This window comes from Meles meles, chromosome 18, assembly GCF_922984935.1.
Source record: "Meles meles chromosome 18, mMelMel3.1 paternal haplotype, whole genome shotgun sequence".
In the NCBI taxonomy this organism is placed as follows: Eukaryota; Metazoa; Chordata; class Mammalia; order Carnivora; family Mustelidae; genus Meles; species Meles meles.
In genome coordinates, this window is record NC_060083.1 from 57778956 (window position 1) to 57798314 (window position 19359).

Below are 19359 nucleotides of genomic sequence, written 5' to 3' on the forward strand. Positions count from 1 at the left end.
CTAGTAGTTGTTATGGAGAATGGGGAAAGTCACTTTCCTAATCTTCTGACAGCATGGGGCAATTTTTAAAAAAACGTTTCGTTTATTTGAGAGAGAGAGAGAGAGCAGGTGGTGGGGCAGAGGGAGAGGGAGAGAGAGTCTCAACGGGACAGATGGAACCCGACGTGGGGTTCGCTCTCGAGACGCTTAACCGACTGTGCCACTCAGATGCCCCATCACGGGACAATTTGTCTCATTTCATTTCTTCCTCGGTGTTTGTGGACAGGATGGGGCCAGCAGGATCGAGTCCCCTGCCCTTCCCCCTCCAGGAGTCCAGGTGTTTCCTTGGGCTCCTAAGAGGAACCTCCCCCCACAGATTACTTGTGAAGCCCATACTCCCTATTGAATCTTATTTTCCTATTGTCTAGCTTTCTTTTTTTTTTAATTTTGAAAAATTTTGAGGGCACCTGGGTGACTCAGTGGGTTAAAGCCTCTGCCTTCGGCTCAGGTCATGATCCCAGAGTCCTAGGATCGAGCCCCACGTCGGGCTCTCTGCTCGGCGGAGAGCCTGCTTCCCTTCCTCTCTCTCTCTCTGCCTGCCTCTCTGCCTACTTGTGATCTCTGTCTGTCAAATAAATAAATAAAATCTTTTAAAAATTTTATTTTATTTGTTACTCATTTTTTATATTTATTAATTAGGGTTCACACCCAGCATGGAGCCCAGTGTGGGGCTTAAACTCACGACCCTGAGATCTGAGCCCAGATCAAGAGTCAGACTCTTAACTCGCTGAGCCAGCCAGGTGCCCCCCTATTGCCTTTCTTTAGAGTAAAGATGTATTCTCTCGGGGAAGGACTCACCTGGTGACACCGTCACCTCACCTCTGAGTATTTTTATGATTATTATCCTGTTTATTTCCCCAGGTTGGCTGTGATTGTTGACACTTTGAAGGAACCACAGAATTTACCCACGGTTGTACCAGCACCAAGTGGACAAGCCGCAAGAGATCCTAGCCTCTTGCTTCTCAGTCTGGTGCGTCCCCCTCTAAACCTTGACATTCAAGACCACGGTAGTGCCTTTGGGCGGTTGAACTGGAAAATATGCACTTCAGGGGAAACGCTTTGTAATTACTAGACCAAGCAAACCACCAAGTATGACCCCTCTCCCACAGTCTCCTGTTCCGCTCAAGATCTTGATTTTGGATCTCCGTGAGCTTGATTAAACGATGACTGTACTGTCTTAGAAATTCTTCTGATGCCTACCTAACTCCGTGCTTGGAACCTTCCAGAGGAGAATGGGCAAGTCTTCTGGGTTCCCTTGCGCCTTCCCAGGGAAGGTGCTCCTGTGGCCAGAAGGGAGGAGGAAAGTGAAAATCCTCTAAGAAGTAGGGAAGGGACATTCTTGGGACTTCAGAGCTAGTGCAGGGCTCCCTCCGGGTGACACTTGGGGTAACCACAAGCACCCAGATGACATGTCACACGTTAGGGTTGGTTTCCTCTGCTCATGTGGCCGTTCTATGCAAGCTGAGCACTTGTCACGGGAGATGTGTGTGTGTGTGTGTGTGTGTGTGTGTGTGCATATTTAGAATCTGAACTCTCGGTGAATCAGGGCACGGGGGTCCTTGTAAGCTTGCCAAGTCCCCACTCTGTGCCCAACCCCAAGCTGGGACCACTAGGGGTTGCAGAGGAAGGAAAGTCACAGCCTGAGGACAGGTTTCCAAGAGTAAGAAATATTCAGAGACTCTGAGGTCACCATGCCAGCTTAGGGGGTCTGGTTCTTGAGCTGGGAGCTCATAGAAGGGGAGCTCCCTGGGATGGCCTCCCTGTGGGTGCCCCCAGGGCTGGGGAAGGACGCTGGCCCTGGCTCCGCCCCACTGGGTGCTCACCCTGACCACAAGGAAACCAGAGGAATAACTGGGCCCAGAGGAAGGAAACCAGGCCTTGTGGTCTTGGGGTGTGATGGAGGGGGGCAGGGCGCAGTCCCATGGCCCTGTAGGGGAGCAGGGGTCCTGGCACTGGAAATGCTTGTGGCATCTGGGACACAGGTGGGAGGGGTAGGAGGGTTCGTGGGTCCTGGGGGGTCTCAGCTTCCATCGTCCATGGAGGCTTTGCTCCCTCCGTGTCTTTCACTTTCTGACCAGCTCTAGGAGCAGAGCCTAAAGGTACTAAACCAGGAAGCCGCAGGCACAAGGAAAAGCAGAAGTAGGAGGCTTGAAGACTTGACTCTCCTCCTTGAAGAGGCCCGAAGACGCCTGGCAGCGCTGCAGGAGACGTCTGTGCCGGAGAGATGACCCGGCAGGTCCGGGTGCCGTGGCTGTCCTGGGCTCTGCTGCTTCTCTGGGTCCCAGGTGAGGGGCTGCCCGGACTGAGCCTGCCCCAGGGACGGAGGCTTGGGGAGCAGGGCTCTGGGGAGGCAGCGGCGGGTCCGACCTCGGAGCAGGGTGCAGTCTGTCCAGCACGGATGTGGACAGATGGAAGGACTGCACCCTGGAGGGGCCAGACATGGCTCAGGCCATCCGCCCCACCTTCCCTGAGCCACAGCGGGGTGCCCAGAGGGGCTTTGTGGGAAGTTTTGGATGAATTATTACAGGAGAAGGAGGCGAGAGCAGGTGGAGTGGGTGGGAGAGTGGCCACTGAGCCCGCCATGGGGAGGGGGGGGTGTGTCTGGTGCAGGGTATGGGAGGGCTGGGGACTGGCAGGGACAGGCCATGGTGGCAGGGACGCGGAGGTGTGTAGCCAGGGTAGCTCGAGGGGTCTGGCTCTCCCACGGCAGGGAGATGGGGACAGAGCAGAGGAGAAGGCGGTGGGGGTGAAGGGGAGGGCAGAGAAGCTGTGGGGAGGGGAGGGAGGAGAGCTTCTCCAGGGAGCAGAGGGCCCTGCTGCTTCTGGGGGTCTGGCTTCGGTGTGTCTCAGGAGCTCGCCACACACAGGCGGGCACAGCCTCGTCAGGTCTATCCCCGGGATACTCAAATCATTTTGGTTGTTTCGATGATAAATGGTATGTTTTCTCTGACTCTATCTGCTAACTAGTTGTCCACGGGAACGCTCTTCCTTTTGTATAGTAACTTGGACTAGCCCGGCATGGCTAGTCTGTCCCTTACCCTCTGGGGTGTGCTTGTGTTTCATGGGATCTGTCTGCAGTGGGAGTTTGTGGTTCCTTCTGGATATCCGTTTGTCTCGTTTGTTTCTCTCACTGGCCACAGGCTCATACGGCCAGGATGATACCCAGGATGGAGGTGGCAGGGACCATCTCCGCCTCGTCCCTGACGAGGACTGCTGCCCAGTGGTTCCCATGAAGCGTGAAGAAGGCGTCCACTTGTGTCTCTCAACAAACTGTAGCAACGGGTGTAGGAAGCTTTTTCATTATCTGTGGAGATGATTACTTTTTCTTCTTTGGACTACTAAGATAGTGAATTATATTAAGAAATTCAAGCCAGATTTTAGTCTCAGTGTATCATGCTACCTTCATGAGGGGAATTAGGGAGGTTTTCCTGCTTCTATATTCTCTACAAATGTGTAAATGCGATTGGAATTGTTTGTTCCTTGAAGGTTTGAGAGAACTAATTTACAAAACTGTCTGGGTTTTACTCTTTTTTGGTTTGGGGGAAGACAAATAATTTTTTTTCCATTTCCTCCCAGCTTTATTGAGCTTTAAGTACCAAATAAAAATTGTGTATATTTATCATGTACAATGTGATTTTTTTTGTTTTTTTTTTTTCAAAGATTTTATTTATTTATTTGACAGAGAGAGAGATCACAAATAGGCAGAGAGGCAGGCGGGGTCGGGGGAAGCAGACCCCCGCTGAGCAGAGAGCCCGATGCGGGGCTTGATCCCAGGACCCTGAGATCATGACCTGAGCCGAAGGCAGAGACTTTAACCCACTGAGCCACCCGGGCGCCCCAGTGTGATGTTTTGATATACATGGCACCTTACAGACTTATCACCAGGAAAGGTCTCCTTGCTAACACGCATCTTCACTGGTCTACATTAAAAAGATAAATATTCTGGGCCAATATCAGTGATTTATATTTTTCTAAATATAGAAAATCATCAGTTTCATATAAGTTTACAGACTTATTGGTAGAGGCTTACAAATAACCCTGGCTGTTTTTCTTATGAATTGTGTGTGTGTCTCCTGTGTTTTCTTGATCTGGCTACTCCCAGAATGTTTGTCTCTCCCATATGAAACATCAGTTTTCCAATGTGTATGCTAATTCTACTGTTCTTCTGTTTCTTAATTCACTAATTACTACGCTGACCTTACTCTTTCTCTCCTCCTGGCTAGGGTGTATATGTGTGTGTTCCTCTCCTGACTTCCTGATTTGTTCAGCTGGGGTTTGTGGGGCTTAGATTTCATGACCCTGAGCAGCCAGAAAGGAGGCTGGAGTGTGGAGTGTGGAGTGTGGAGGGACTGCTGTGATAAAAAAAACAAAACAAAACAACAAACAAACCAACCTTTGGGCATGACAGAAAAGAAGAGGAGGGGTGACCAATGTGAGATGGGGCAACTTTGGGAAGTGACTCCAGGGGTGCCCCGACCCAGGCCCCTCTGGTAAGTGGACACACTCGGCTCTGTTTTCCAGGTTGTTGGTCTCTGCGTGTCCCCATCTCCGTGATGGGCACCGTGGGGGGATCCGTGAGCGTGAAATGTCAGTACGAGAAGGAATTCAGAGACAATGCCAAGTACTGGTGCAGGAGCCCATGTGTGTGGACTATGGTAAAGACCAAAAGGGCAGACAGAGAAGTGAGGAAGGGCCGTGTGTCCATCAGGGACCATCCTGCAAACCTCACCTTCACAGTGACCTTGGAGAGCCTCACAGAGGATGATGCCGGGACATACCAGTGCGGGATCGATACATCAGTCCTCCAAGGATATTTGCTCGACCTCACCTTCCCAGTTGTGTTGTCTGTGGATCCAGGTGAGCTGTGCACACCCCTCCCCCGACACCAGCACCAGCACCAGGGCTGCCTGAAGGGTCTCAGGTTGGAATGGCTGAGGCAGGACTCAGGTCAGAGGCTTGGAGCAAACTACGAGTGCTTGTGTGTGGGGGGGTGTTTGTGCACACGCACGCACACACGCGTGTGTAAGGCAGGTAGTAGGAGGAGAGAGAAAGAGAGTCAGGGAGGCTTCCTGGAGGAGCTGGTCCCTCTGCTCAGTGTCGAGAAGGCAAGGTGTGCAAAGGGGAGAGGGCGAGCGCTGCTGCCAGCCCTGCGGACGCCCAGCGGAGAGGCAGGCGCCTGCCGGGCGGGGAAGGTGCTGGGAGCAGCAGGAGCTCCAGCCAGGAGGGTCAGATTTGCAGGTTACACAGAGGTCTCAGGCAGACGGCCTGTGGCTGTGGCAGGACGGGGGACAAGCCTTGAGTGCAGGGATGACCCGGGGCTCTCCTGAGGTCATGACCCTCCTTCGCAGGATGGAACCAGGACTACTGGGGGTGAGCAGTGCCCGTGTCCCGTTTGGAAATGCTTACTTGGCTCAGGAGAGCCCTGGGGCGACTTTGGCCCCTGGGGTCCTCCGTCCTGCTTCCACCCTGAGTGAGCATTTTGTGTGAAATCAAACCAAAAAGGTCTTGGCAAGTAGAGGGAGAGTCCGAGAGAGCTATCCTGGGTCTGATTTGTGTTTCCACGCCAGCAACAACGCCTGCCCCACCTCTCAGCATCGCTGTAACCCAAATGTCAACAACCACAGCTAAAATTACGACTGCGCCGTCCCCACCCTCCTCCGCTGCCCCGACCTCCGTGGGAGCCACCTGCAGTGCAAGCAGCCAGGAGGAGTTCCCGCCCAGCCAGGGCCGGGGGTAAGGTGCCCCGTCCCCTGTCCCCGTCCTGGAGGTGGGCTCTCCCCTCAGGAGTTGTTCCAGACCAGGGAGAAACCATGGTGGGGCTGGAAAGAGAGGAAATCCAGCGAGGGCTGATGATTCTACCAGGTACCTGCTACTTGCCTGTTCTCATCCCACTAGAGCCCTGTGCCAGCACGGCTCCGTGGTCCCGAGGAGCAGACGGTGTGTGTGTGGGGTGGGGGGGGGGGGTGGTGCTTAGAGAGGTTAAGCGATTCGCCGGCTCACGTAGCTATGAGAGGCGGGCTGGGCTTCAGCCCAGGTGACCCAGAGTCTTGGGTTTTTCCTTCCAAACCTGTGATTCTTGACCTTTTGGGGTCATGAGAATCCCACATTTATAGACTCTCTCCAGGAAAACACACTCAGGTGTAAACCATTTCTTAGGTTTTCCGACTCCTTATCCCACTACCACCTAGTGTCCTGGGATTCAGCTCTGGCACCGACACCTGGAGTTTGCACAGACCCCGAAGGCGGGGGAGCAGGTGGGGGGCTCAGCCCCATAAGACTGCCTGACTTTGGAGGCCAGAGCACTTTGGGGATCCCCAGGCCATCAGGTTCCTGGCTAACTGGTTATAAATTTGGGGGTTCCCATGACCCCCTTTGGTTTGATGATTGGCCAGATAGCTCACAGAATCCAAGAAAGCCCTATACTTACAAATATGGTTTTATCATAAAGGATAAAGGCCGGGACCAGCCAAAGAAGAGACACAAAGGGCGAGGTCCGAGAGGGTCGGTCCTGAGCCCAGAGCTTCCCTGCTGACTCCCAAGTGAGTTGAGGCACGTCGCCCTCCTGGGACATCAATGTGCTCACCAACCAGGCATCTCCTCCAAGCTTTGCTGTCCAGAACTCTTCCTGGGGTTCTTTTACATAGGCATGATTGGTTGAGTCATTGGCCGCGTGATTGATCTCAATCCCAGCCCCACTAGGCTCCCTGAATTTCAGGCTGACTCAGAGCCCCAAGTCTGTATCATCATGGGGTTAAGCCTTCTGATGACCAGCCCCAACCCTGACTCACCTCATCTCTGTTTCCTTTTTCTTTTTAAACATTTTATTTATTTATTTGACAGAGAGATCACATGTAGGCAGAGAGACAGGCAGCGAGAGAGGAGGAAGCAGGCTCCCCACTGAACAGACAGCCCAATGCAGGGCTCGATCCCAGGACCCTGAGATCATGACCTGAGCCGAAGGCAGAGGCTTAACCCACTGAGCCATGCAGGTGCCCCTCGCCTCATCTCTTAGCATAAACTCAGGTCTGATCCAAGGGGCCCCATAGCAAAGGCACGCATACTATTAAGGAAATCCCAAGGATTTAGAGCCTTCCTTCCAGGAGCCAGGGGCAAAGGCCATCCAGATTTTTTCTTTTTTACCAATCATTTCGACACCAACTTGGGGGCTCAAACTCATGACCCTGCTGTCAAGAATCTCGTGCTCTACCGACTGATCCCACCAGGCGCCCTCATTCAGATTCCTTATTATATGACCCTCCGAAGCCCTCCCACGGGCCTCCTGTCAACCCAAGGGACAGTCTTGACATCAGGCAAGGTGAAATGCAAGCCCCGAACACACCACTTCCAGAACTGACTGCAGGTACACACACGGGGCAGAGCTAGGCTTTGTGTGGCTCAGATCCTGTGCAATTTCGGGTGTGGGGGGCCGAGGTACATCTTTGAGGGAAAGACTAGAACATGATGAATGCAAACTAGACATAAAAGAGGGGTCTGGCAACGTGAGGGACCAAACGTCAGCTTCCCATCTGCTGCGGCTTGCCCACGGATGAAACGGCAGAACCACCGGGAGCCTGGGTGGCTCAGTCGGAGAAGAGTCCGACTCTCGATTCAGGCTCAGGTCATGATCTCAGGGTTGTGGGATCGAGCCCTGTGTCCGGCTCCACGCTCAGCAACGAGTCTGCCTGAGAGTCTTGTGCTCTCTCAAAGTAAATAAATAAATCCTAAAAAAAGAACAAGAAAGAAAGAAATGGCAGCAGTACAAGACGGACTTTTGGAACCATGTTTGCAATTGCAAGAGACTGGGGGAAATGCCGAGTAAGAGGGAAGAATGTGATGGTCTGGAGTAGTATGCATGCCTTGGAATAGTATGCAGCTATGAAAAAGAGTGGGGGTCTTCTTTATGCACGGACGTGCAGAGATGCCCCCATGCACTGCCCAGTACAAATACAGTGCTGGCTTATGCCTCCTTTGTGTGAATGAAGGAGGAAAATAATGTACATTTCTATTTTCTTGGGTCTGGGGAAAGAGCCTCTGGAAGGTTCTTAAGTATATTGCATGTGTGTAGAAAGGAGACTATACACTCTATGTCTTTTTTTGAAATGTGATCTTATCATCTATGGAAAATGAGGGGGGCACGGCAAGCTCCCACCTGCTCAGCACTGCCCTGTGTCCCCCTCTAGGCTCCAAGTTCTCCTCTCCTTGTTCGCATTTCTGCTGCTTCTGCTGGGGGGCAGCTTGCTGCTGGCCTGGAGGATGGTCCGCAGACGGGTCAAATGTGAGTCAATCCCCGGCCAGCTGGGGGGTGGGGCGGCACACCCTCTCGTGTTCGTGTCCTTGTTCCCCAGAATGGGCATTATACGCGTACCCTCAGTCCATACATCCTGGCTGGCCCTAGAGGCCAGACCCCAGAGGGGGCATCCCCGCTATGTGGGAGGGGGGTCCCTAGAAGGTAGTCTGTGAAACCATCACCTTCTTCTGTTTAAAACCCTTCCATGGGGGCGCCTGGGTCGCTCAGTGGGTTAAGCCTCTGCCTTTGGCTCAGGTCATGATCTCAGGGTCCTGGGATTGAGCCCCACATCGGGCTCTCTGTTCAACGGGGAGCCTGCTTCCCCCTGTCTCTCTGGCTGACTCTCTGCCTACTTGTGATCTCTCTCTGTCAAATAAAATAAAATCTTTAAAAAAATAAAATAAAACCCTTCCATGACCTTCCACACCCTCAAAAGTCCAGGTCTCTCCACTACCAGTCCCGCCCACCCCCTGCCCATTGTTATACTCAGGACAGCGGCTGATCCCAACTTCCTACAACCTGGGGGAGCTATACCCTCAGTCCCCCCTTCTGTGTTTGCTCTGGGCCCCTGGAGCGCCTTCTCTGCCTTCTTTCACTGGCTCACTCCTGGTGGGCTTCCTGGTGGGCTTCCTGGTGGGCTTCAGGACCCTTGGACTTCTTTCCCTCTGGCTCCTTCTCCTGCTCCCCCAAAGCAACTAGGGGGCCCTTCCTGGCTGCACCCCTCTGCACACACCATCGGGCCCTTTTACCTGCTGATTGTCCCCACCTGCTTCCTTGCCTGTCTCCCTGCCAGCCTGGGCTACTCCTCAAAACCAAGGAGGAACCTGAAAAGGGTTTGTTAAATTAACGTATTGTTTAATATCTCCCACCACAAGGGCACCCCAGATGTTGTGGACATCCTGGGGCCTACTTGCTCTCCTCTGGGCTCAAATTAAAAGAGAGAACAGAGGGACGTCTGGGTGGCTCAGTCGTTAAGCGTCTGCCTTCGGCTCAGGTCATGATCCCGGGGTCCTGGGATCGAGCCCCACATTGGGCTCCCTGCTCAGCGGGGAGCCTGCTTCTCCCTCTGCCTGCCGCTCCCCCTGCTTGTGCTCTCTCTTGCTGTGTATCTCTGTCAAATAAATAAATAAAATCGATGGGACCTTCTTGTTGCTGGCTGGAGGCCCAGCTGTCATCCAAAGGATCTCAGATTTCTGCCTGCATTGGAGTGTGAGCCTTACATTTCCTTCTTGTTCTAGGACTTTCTGACTCTATGAGCAGCCGGTTCTCAGGGAGATCTATGTCCAGCCTTAGGGGAGGAGGCAGTGTTCTGGAAGCTGGTGCATGGCCACCCTGAGCTCTTGTCTCCCCGACTCCCATTGCCCCCCCCCCCAACGGGAGGTCAGGCATTCAGAAGAGAAGTCAGCCCCAGCATGTGTGTGCCTGACATAGGGAAGGAAAACCACTTCCTCTTCCCCATCTGCTTCTCTCACATCACTTTTGAGGGCCCTTCCCCTCATTGGGGCCCATGTGATGTGGGCCTCCCCAGGGTGACGGGGATCTTCCCAGCCCCAGTTGCTACAGACCTCTCTGCCCTTTCACCTAGAGACCCTCCCTTCTTAAAAAAGGGATACGAGATGGTTGTGGAACGTTCAAAAGATAAGTAAAAGCACAAAAAAGGAAATAAATTCCCCATAATAAATAAATAAAGAAAACTCCCACCGCTCGGAGGAAGCTAACCACTGACATTTGAGGGGTGTCCTTCCAGTGGCTTTTATCTCTTTTTAAAATTAAATTAAATTAATTAATTAACTTGAGAGCGAGAGAGAGCATGTGCTCCGGCATGTGTCGGGGGAGGGGCAGAGGGAGAGGGAGAGAATCCTCAAGCGACTCCCTGTTGAGCCCTTGGTGGGGCTCGACCCCACGACCCTGAGACCATGACCTGAGCCAAAATCAAGAGTCAGACGCTCAAGCGACTGAGCCACCCAGGTCCCCTCCGCCCCCAGCTGCTGTTTTCAATGCTTATTTATGTAGATATGATTTCTCAGTCACGGTTTGCTTCATACCATCATCCCTCTTTTAAACCTTTTTTTTTTTTTGCACTTAACCTGTTTATCATTTTCCCTGCCCCAGAATGTTCTAGAAGTCTCTTACTGCAGAGTTGGACAGTGTGTTTGGTGGGGGGGGGGGTTACCCTTGCTTCACTGATCCTCTGTAATGGGAGAAAATCCTTCTGTTCAAATATCCTGACTCTCCCGCCCCATGCCTGCCAGTCTCAGCTCCTGTGCCCTCACCGTCCCCTCCCCTGTCCCAGAGCCTGATGCCTGCTCCATCTCGCCCACTGACGGTTCTTCCCCTCAGCCCGCTTGCCGTGCCCTCGCTCATGCCCTCCCTCCCTCCCTCACACACCCAGCACCACTGTCCCGCGCACCTGCTGTGACACCAGGCCCTGTGCCGGGCTCTGGGCGACACGGCTGTGACCGGGTTAGACAGGGCTCCACCTTCAATGTTCCAGCTGGCTCCCAGCCACATTCCTTCCCCCACAATGTCCGTGCAGCTACACCAAAAGCATTCTCGGCCGCGTGTGCATCCCCTGGGAGGACCCAACCTCTTCCTGGGGCTCCAGGGGGCAAGGCCGGGGGCGCACAGAGCCCGACTCTGACACAGGATTCCTGCAGAGCAACGTTGCGGGCCCCAGGAGCCCGAGGTTGTGTGCCCCGAGCCATCTTCATTTTCAAGTTTACAGTTCTGTGATGTTAAGTATATTCATGTTTTGGTAAAAGAGATCTCCAGGGCCATTTCATCCTGCCAACGGGTCCTCCTAAATGGGCGTCCCTTTCCTGTCTTCTTCCGCAGGGGAGCAGTATTTGAGTGGCTGTTTCGAGAGCTAGCTTGGTTTGGCCACTCTCCCCAAGCCAGAGCGCCTTCCTGCTGGCTCCGTTCTTCAGGCCTCCACTCGCTCATCCATTCTCCTTTTCCTTTTCACGAACTCCCCCTCTCGGCAAAGCCCTGTGGCGGATCAGAAGCAACAAGTCCCTAGGGCCAGATTCTCTAGGGAACGGGATCATAGGGAGTCCCGTTCCTGCTTCGTTCTGGAATTCAAACTTCTAACTCTTCTCCTGTCTCTTTAGCTGGTGAGAATCCAAAGCAACTGCAGTCCCCCAGTCAGGTAAGACAGGCTGGGGGTGTACGGGAGTGGCTGGCGAGGACAACAGAGGATGTTGGGGGCGTGAGCAATCCCACTGGCCCCTGGGGGTCTGAATGCATCACCAGTGGATGGAGTGAGGTGCTTGCCCAGAGCAGGGAGAGTGATCCCTGGGAGATCTGGTCACTGGGTCTTGTCTTGAGCCCTGGCCAATCTGTCCCTACCCCCAGCCCCCATACAAAGTGGAATGGGGGAGGGTTCTTTGATGCTGACCTGGGGGGCATTCCAATACTGCCCGGAGATGACCAGAGTGGGAGCTGGGGGAGGGAGACTGGGGCATCCAGGTCATCGAGGAAAGGGGGAGATATCCACACACAGGCAGGAAGAGAGACCCCTCTGGGCTGGACCATGGAGGGGCTCCGTGGAAACCCACCAAGTCCCCTCCCACCATCTCAGCAAGGGGAGCCCTACTATGCGAATCTGGAGCTGCAGACGTGGCCCCTTCGGGAAGAGCCCATGCACCCGAGGCAGCCAGAGGTGGAATACAGCACAGTGGTGAGTGTCAGGGCCTGGTTCCCACATGGGGTTCCTGGGCTCTGCTAGGGGTACCATTCTTGGGGGTGACAGCAGGCAGAGAGGGGAATGAGAGGGGGCTGGCTTGGTGATCCCTCCAGCACAGAGCCACACACAATGTAGGGCAGGTGTCGATTCGGCCAGAGCTTGGTGTTATTGTAGCTGGAGGCTGCAGTGGGAGAGGAACGGGCTTTCAGGGAGGTCAGTGATAGTCAATAGTCAGTAAAGCATAGCATCTATTAAGCACCTACTGCGTACCACACACCAACCTGTAAGCCTGAGATTTCCTGCTGTTTGGGGTACCGTCATTTCTTTGGTATCAACTCTGCTTTTCAGGTTTTGAATCAATGACCCCCTGTCCGTCAACCCTTAGGCACAGAGACTGTAAAGTGAAACATGGAAGAGATCCCCCCACCCCGCAACCCCAGGGTCAAGACCCACCTGCTAGTGAGAGAGTTCGGGAAGAACAAGAGTTCCTTGTTTTTCTAACTTGGGGATTAATGATCTCAAAGTAGATCCCAGGCACCCCACCCCCCACCCCCTCCCCGCCAAGCCCCATGTCCATGTCTGGGTCTGATGCCTGGGACTTTGTGCTGTGTTTTCACAGAAGGGGTGAAGCAGGGGTGTGGACAGGACAGTGAAGAAGTCTGACCCCCCCCCCCCGATGAAGACCCCCGCCCTAAGCCTCCTCCCCCTTGGTTATCTCCTCTCTCCATCCTGAGCTGGGGGCCCATGCTTCTCTCCCTGAGCTTCCCGTCTCTCTCTCTCTGCAGAAGGCTCCCAGGGAAGAACCTTACTACTCGACCGTGGTATTTGACTTCCAGAGTGGGGACTCTACGGCCAACAGCATCCGCTCCCAGAGGACCCTGGAGGAGGAGACACAGTACAGCGTGATTAAGAAGATATAATCCTGTGTCACCAGCCCCACCGTCGGGAGGTCTCTGTGGGCCACAGAATACCAGGGCCAGGGCCCTCAGCCCTCACCCATGTCCGCCTCAGGCTGCTCCCCTCGATGGTCACCAATATGGCAGCTGGGTGCCATCAGCTTGGTTGGCTTTGTTGAGGATGAGTGGGAGTGGGATTCCAGTGGGGACCTGTAGGGAACCCTCCATCCCACAGACTCTTGTCACATCCTTCCTCTCTTCTCTGCTTCCTTCCAGCAGTGTGTGGAGGACAGGAGCTCAGTCCATGTGGCTCCAGGAAAAGACTTGACCTTCATGGGATGGTACCTACAAACAAATTTATAAATTACAGCTCCATGGAAGTGTCTGGAATCATTGTGGCATGGGGAGAACTGGAGGAGGGATCAGAATACAAAGGCCCTGAAGATGGAGTCTCCCTTGTGTCATGGACAAGGACCCTGAGGCCCCGAGAGCAGAGGCTTGCCCACGGTTCCAGAACCAGTGGCACGTTGCTCTGGACTCTTAGATAAACTTTATTTTTAATATTAAGATGTATCAATACAGTTTAAAATAACTTCAGAGAGAAGAAAAAAATTATTTAAGCTGTACCTGCTACGTGCCTGCGATCCTATGTTAAAGAACGCTCTTCCCTTTTGAAGGCTGAATAGTATTCCATTGCGAGGATCTATCCCACAATGCTCATCTTTTCATCCACCGATGGACACTTGGTTGGTTTTTGTGTTTTATCTACTGTGAATATGTTGCCATGAACATGGTGTATAAATGTCTCTTTGAAAGCTTACTTTCAATTCTTCTATATATATACCCAGAAGTGGAGTTGCTGACTCATTAGATAAATCTATTTTTAAGCTTTTGAGGAATTACCATCCTGTTTTCAACAACAGCTGTACCACTTTACATTCCCACCAGCAGGGCACAAGGCTTCCAATTTCCCCACATGCTCCCCAACACTTGTTTTCTGTTTTTTGTTTGTTTGTTTTGACAGTAGTCCTCCTAACAGATGTGGTATATCATTGTAATTTTGATTGGCATTTCCCCACAATGAGTGATGGTGAGCATCTTTTCATGTGCTCACTGTCCAGCTGTGCGTCTTCTTTGAAAACATGTCTGTTCAAGTCCTCTGTCCAGTTTTGAACTGAGTTTTGTTGTTGTTGTTGTTGAATTTTAGTTGTCTATATAATCTGGATATTAACCCCTTGTTAGATATATCATTTGAAAATATTTTATCTCATTCTGTAGGCAGCCTTTTTACTCTGTTGATAGCGTCTTTGATGCACAAAACTTAATTTTTTTAAAAAAAGATTTCATTTATTTAGAGAGAGAGAGAGAGAGAGGGAGAGTGAGCACAAGAGAGGGAGTGAGCACCAGAGTGGGGAGTGACAGGGGGAGAGGGATGGGGAGAAGGAGAATTAGGCTTCCCACTGATCAGGGAGCCCAACATGGGGCTGGATCCTAGGACCCTGGGATCATGACCTAAGCTGAAGGCAGACACTCAACAGACTGAGCCTCCCAGTCACCCCTGATGCACAAAACTTTAATTTTCTTGATGTCCTATCTATTTTTTCTTTTGTTGCTTGCTCCTTTTGGGTCAGATCCAAAAAATCATTGCTGAATACAATGTTGTGAAGCTTTTGTCCTATGTTTCCTTCTATTAGTTTTATAGGTTCACATCCTATATTTAGGTCTTTGATCTATTTAGAGTTTGTTTTTGTATGTGCTGTTAGGTAAACTTAATTCCTTTGCATGTGAACATCATGTTTTTCCAGCATTGTTTTTTGAAAAGACTGTCCTTTCCCCCATTGAATGGCCTTGACCCCTTGTTGACAATCATTTGGCCACACATATGAGAGTTTATTTCCAGACTCTATTTTACTCCATTCATTTCTATGCCTGACTTCATGTCAGCATCATTGTGGTGGGTTTTTTTTAAAGATTTATTTGTTTATTTTAGAAAGAGAGAGAAAGTGTGTATATGTGTATGTGTGTGTGTGTGTGTGTGTGTGTGTGTGTGTGTGTGCAGAGGGTAGGGACAGAGGAAGGAGATAGAGAGACAGAATCTCAAGCAGATCCTTGCTCAGTATGGAGTCCAACACAGGGCTCAATCCTAGGACCCTGAGATCATGACCTGAGTGGAAACCAAAGGTCTGATGCTTAAATGACTGAACCACCCAGGTGCCCCAGCATCACTGTCTTTTAATTACTGAGGCTTTGTAGTAAGTTTTGGAACCAGAAATGTAAGTCCTCCAGTTCTTCTTTTTCAGGATTGTTTTTCCTATTCCCATTAGATCCCACAAGATTCTATATAAATTTTAGGATGGGCATTTCTATTTCTGCAAAAAATGTCTCTGGGATTTTGATAGGCATTGTATTGAATCGGTAGATCACTTTGAGTAGTATTGACATCTTAACAATATTAAGCCTTCCAATCCATGAACATGGGCTGTCTTTTCTTTTTTTTTTTTTAATATTTTATTTATTTATTTGACAGACAGATCACAAGTAGGCAGAGAGACAGGCAGAGAGAGAGGAGGAAGCAGGCTCCCTGCTGAGCAGAGAGCCCGATGCGGGGCTTGATCCCAGGACCCTGAGATCATGACCTGAGCCAGAGGCAGAGGGTTTAACCCACTGAGCCACCCAGGCGCCCCTGTCTTTTCATTTATTTGTGTCTAATTTCTCTCAGCAATGTTTTGTACTTTTCATAGTACAAATCTTATACCTCCTTGATTAAATTAATTCCTAAGTATTTTACCTTATTTTAAAAATTTTATTGTCAATGGAATTGTTTTCCTAAATTCCTTTCCAGATTGTTTGTTGTTAATGTATGGAAATGCAATGGATTTTTGTGTGTTGGCTTTGTATCTTGCTACTTTGCTGAATTCATTTATTAGTTCTTGCCTATTTTTTGGTGGAATCTTTAGGTTTTTCCACATGTAAGACCATATCTTCAAACAGAGATAATTTTACTTCTTCCTTTACAATATGGATGCCTTTTATTTATTTTTCTTGCCTAATTACTCTGCCAGAACTTCCAAAGCTATGTTCAATAGAAAAAGCACAAGTGAGTATCTTTGCCTCATTCCTGACCTTAGAGGAAAAGGCCTTAGTCTTTCACAGTTGAGCACGATGTGGATTTTTCATACATGGCTTTTATTATGTTGAGGTAGTTTGCTTCTTTTCCTAGTTTGTTGGGTGTTTTTGACCATGAAAGAGTGTTGGGATTTTGCCAAATACTTTTCCTGCATCAACTGAAATGACCATTTTTTTCCTTCTTCATTCTGTTAATGTAGTGTGTTTCATTGATCAGTTTTTTCCACTGAAACATGTTTGCATCCCAGGAATAAATCCCACTTGATCATAATGTGTGATCCTTTTGCTATTTTGCTGAATTCAGTTGATTACTATTTTGGTGAGGATTTTTTTTTGCATCAATGTTCATAAGGAATAGGGGACTAGTTTTCTTTTCTGGCAGTGATTTGTTTGGTTTTGGTATCAGGATGATGATACTGGTCTCATACAAGGAGTCTGGAAATGTTTCTTTCCGTGAGTTTTGGAAGAGTATAGGAAGGATTGGTATTCATTTTTCTTTAAATGTTTGATATAATTAATCTGAGAAGCCTTCTGCGTATAAGCTTTTCTCATCAGGATATTTTTGGTTGCTGATTCAGTCTCCTTATTTGTTATCAGTCTGTTCAGACTTCTCCCCTCCCCCCTCCCCCCTCTATCCTGCCCCCCTCCCCTTTCCCCCTTCCCCTTTCCCTTCTTCTTCTTATTCTTCTTGTTCTTCTTCTGAGAAAGAGAGAGAACATGTGAGTGTGTGGGGGGGGAAGGGCAGAGGGGAAGGGAGAGAGAGAATTGCAAGCAGACTCTCTGCTGAGTGCAGAGGCCAATGTGGGACTCGGTCTCACAACCCCGAGATCATGACCTGAGCTGAAATCAAGAGTCAAATACTTAAATGAGCTACCCAAGAGCCCCCAAAACTTTCTTTTTCTTGATTCAGTCTTGATAGTTGTCTAGGAATTTGCCCATTTCACCATTACTCACTTTGTTGGTGTACAGCTGTTTACAGCAGTCTCTTGTAAATCATTCTGATCCTACGGAGTCATAGTAATGCTCTCACTTTCATTTCTGATTTTGGTAATTTCAGTTTTCTTTCTTTCTTTTTGTTTGTTTGTTTGCTGGTTTAGCCCCCATCTAAGGTCAAGTTTTGTCAGGTTTTTTTTTTAAGATTTTATTTATTTATTTGACAGACAGAGATCACAAGTAGACGGAGAGGCAGGCAGAGAGAGGGGGGAAGCAGGCTCCCTGAGAGCAGAGAGTCCTATGCGGGGCTTGATCCCAGGACCCTGCGAATCATGACCTGAGCCAAAGGCAGAGGCTTTAACCCACTTAGCTACCCAGGTGTCCCAAGTTTTGTCAGTTTTGTTGATCTTTTGAAGAAACAAGTTTTGGTTCCATTGATTTTCTCTATTTTTTTTTTCCCTATTCTCTATCTTGTTTATCTGTGCTCTAATCTTCATTATTTCCTTCTTTCTGGTAGCTTTTGGTTTATTGTGTTCTTTTTTTTTTTAATTCCCTAAATTATAAAGTTAGGCTGTTTATTTGAGGTCTTTCTCATTTTTTAACATGAGACTTTACAGCTATAAATCTCTCCCTTAGCACTGCTTTTGTTCATCCCATGTTTGATATGTAGCATTCTTGTTGTCATTCATCTTTGAGTATTTTCTAATTCCTTTTATCCACTGGTTGTATAAGAGTATGTTGTTGAGTTTCTGATTTTACTTCTGTTAATTATTTCTAACTTCATCCTGTTATGGTCAAAGAAAGTATTTTGTATGATCTCTATTTTTAAAAATCTACTGAGATGTAGTTGTGACCTCGCATATGGTTGACTCTAGAAAATGTCCCACATGTATTAGACAATGTGCTGTTGTTGGGTAGAGGGTTCTGTGTTCATCTGTTAGATCTTGTTGATTTACTGTGTTGCTCAAGTCTTCATTTCGTTTATCTCCTGTCTTGTTTTCCGTCCATTACTGAGAGTGGGTCATTGACATCTTCAACTATTATCATAGAACTCTCTGTTTCTCCCTTCAGTTCTGTCAGTTTTGCTTCATATATTTTAATGGTCTGTTGTTAGATGCATAAATATGCATAATTGTTAAATATTCTTGCTGTCACTACTGATCCAACTTCATGCTGTCTGAGAAATAAACCTGAACATGGTTTAAAACAGAGGGACATGGTAGAAGATAGGATCTAAGACCCAAGGAGTTATTTGAAGGACTCGTTCTCTTCAAATGCAGTGGATTTAAAATCTTTATTTAGTCTGAATTTCCACCAATTAGGAAGAAATCCTCTGTAAAATGCCAAGTTCTAGAGTATGAGTAAGTGTAATTGATGCTAGCTTCTGTAATAACCATAACCATACCAACAAAACCAGTTGGCGTGGCAGTGGGGGCTAGATCTAGAGGGTATTTCTGTTATAACCTCATACTGTCTCCACCCTCCTGCCCCATGAACCTCTAAGGCATGGTGGGGGATAAATTTCCCAGTGTAGATCGCCTGTCATTCTGGCTACCCCTGGGGAGTCCTTAATGTCACTTTCTCAGTGATATTAGTGGTCTCAGTTAGGACCATCTCAATTTTCCAGAGAAGGTCAAACAGCACAAGGGAGTGTGTTGGCTCTCCATCTCTCCCCGCCACCCCAGAAGTCTTGTTGCTTTAATCTACACGAATTTGTCCAGCTCCCTTTCAGGAAGCTCCGTATACCAAAGGACATTGGGAAAGGCAATCTCTGTCAAGTCAGACTTCTTAAAAGTTCTTTTATAGCCTTTTTCCAGGGCCCCTGGGGGATGTGCATCTCATAATCACATCATGAAGAGTGGCAACATGGTGACTCTTCCCCGAACAAAGATTCGTTCTGGGGTGATTTATCAGGAAATGCCACAGCCAACATTTTATTTGATCTCATATTTTTAATTTTATTTATTAGAAATTAGGCAATGTATTACATGACTTAGAACTCAAAATTTACAAGAGAAGGGACAGTGAAATTCAGCATCTTTATTATTCCTATCTCCAGTCATCCAGAGATAATGTTAATATTTCTTATGTTTCTTCCCTGAGATATTTAATAATAGCGTACAACTATATGGCACATATCTGTATTCTATGTACCTTCCTATCTATATAGCTATCTATCATCTATTTATCAGTCATATATATGAGTACATGATACATGTATATCCCATATACATATGAGATCTATCTATCTGTCCCTGACCTTCAGATCTCTCGTTTGTAAATGGAGAAATAATCCAATAATTCTCCATATATTTGTGGTGAAGGTACAATGACATAGCAGGGTGCCTGCTTAGATCACATAATAAAGTAGTAATGAAGGCAGCTGATACAAA

General features: G+C 49.1%; 1 protein-coding gene across 4 annotated transcripts; it reads left to right on the plus strand.

Annotated features, from left to right (window-relative positions):
• Nucleotides 1–1327: 1327 nt before the first annotated feature.
• On the plus strand, nt 1328–13727 carry CD300A (CD300a molecule). 4 transcript variants are annotated; one of them, XM_045986518.1, is made up of 9 exons: nt 1330–2324; nt 4561–4694; nt 4777–4896; nt 5607–5772; nt 8220–8314; nt 11437–11474; nt 11907–12005; nt 12797–12960; nt 13184–13727. In XM_045986518.1, exons 2-8 carry the CDS (start codon nt 4625–4627, stop codon nt 12929–12931), a joined length of 723 nt encoding a protein of 240 aa, XP_045842474.1. In that variant the 5' UTR covers nt 1330–2324; nt 4561–4624; the 3' UTR covers nt 12932–12960; nt 13184–13727. The 4 variants fall into 4 exon arrangements, with proteins under 4 accessions (XP_045842473.1, XP_045842474.1, XP_045842471.1 ...); XM_045986517.1 differs by having other exon boundaries at nt 1328–2324; nt 4561–4896; nt 5664–5772; XM_045986515.1 differs by having other exon boundaries at nt 1335–2324; nt 4561–4896.
• The last annotated feature ends 5632 nt before the right edge of the window (nt 13728–19359 follow it).

Bases quoted from the DNA above. Each gene is read 5' to 3' on its own strand.
- CD300A (XM_045986515.1), top strand. From the start codon at position 2,264: ATGACCCGGCAGGTCCGGGTGCCGTGGCTGTCCTGGGCTCTGCTGCTT. The intron at 2,325-4,560 runs GTGAGGGGCTGC...TCTGTTTTCCAG, and splicing joins GCTGCTTCTCTGGGTCCCAG to GTTGTTGGTCTCTGCGTGTC. The intron at 12,006-12,796 runs GTGAGTGTCAGG...CTCTCTCTGCAG, and splicing joins AGGTGGAATACAGCACAGTG to AAGGCTCCCAGGGAAGAACC.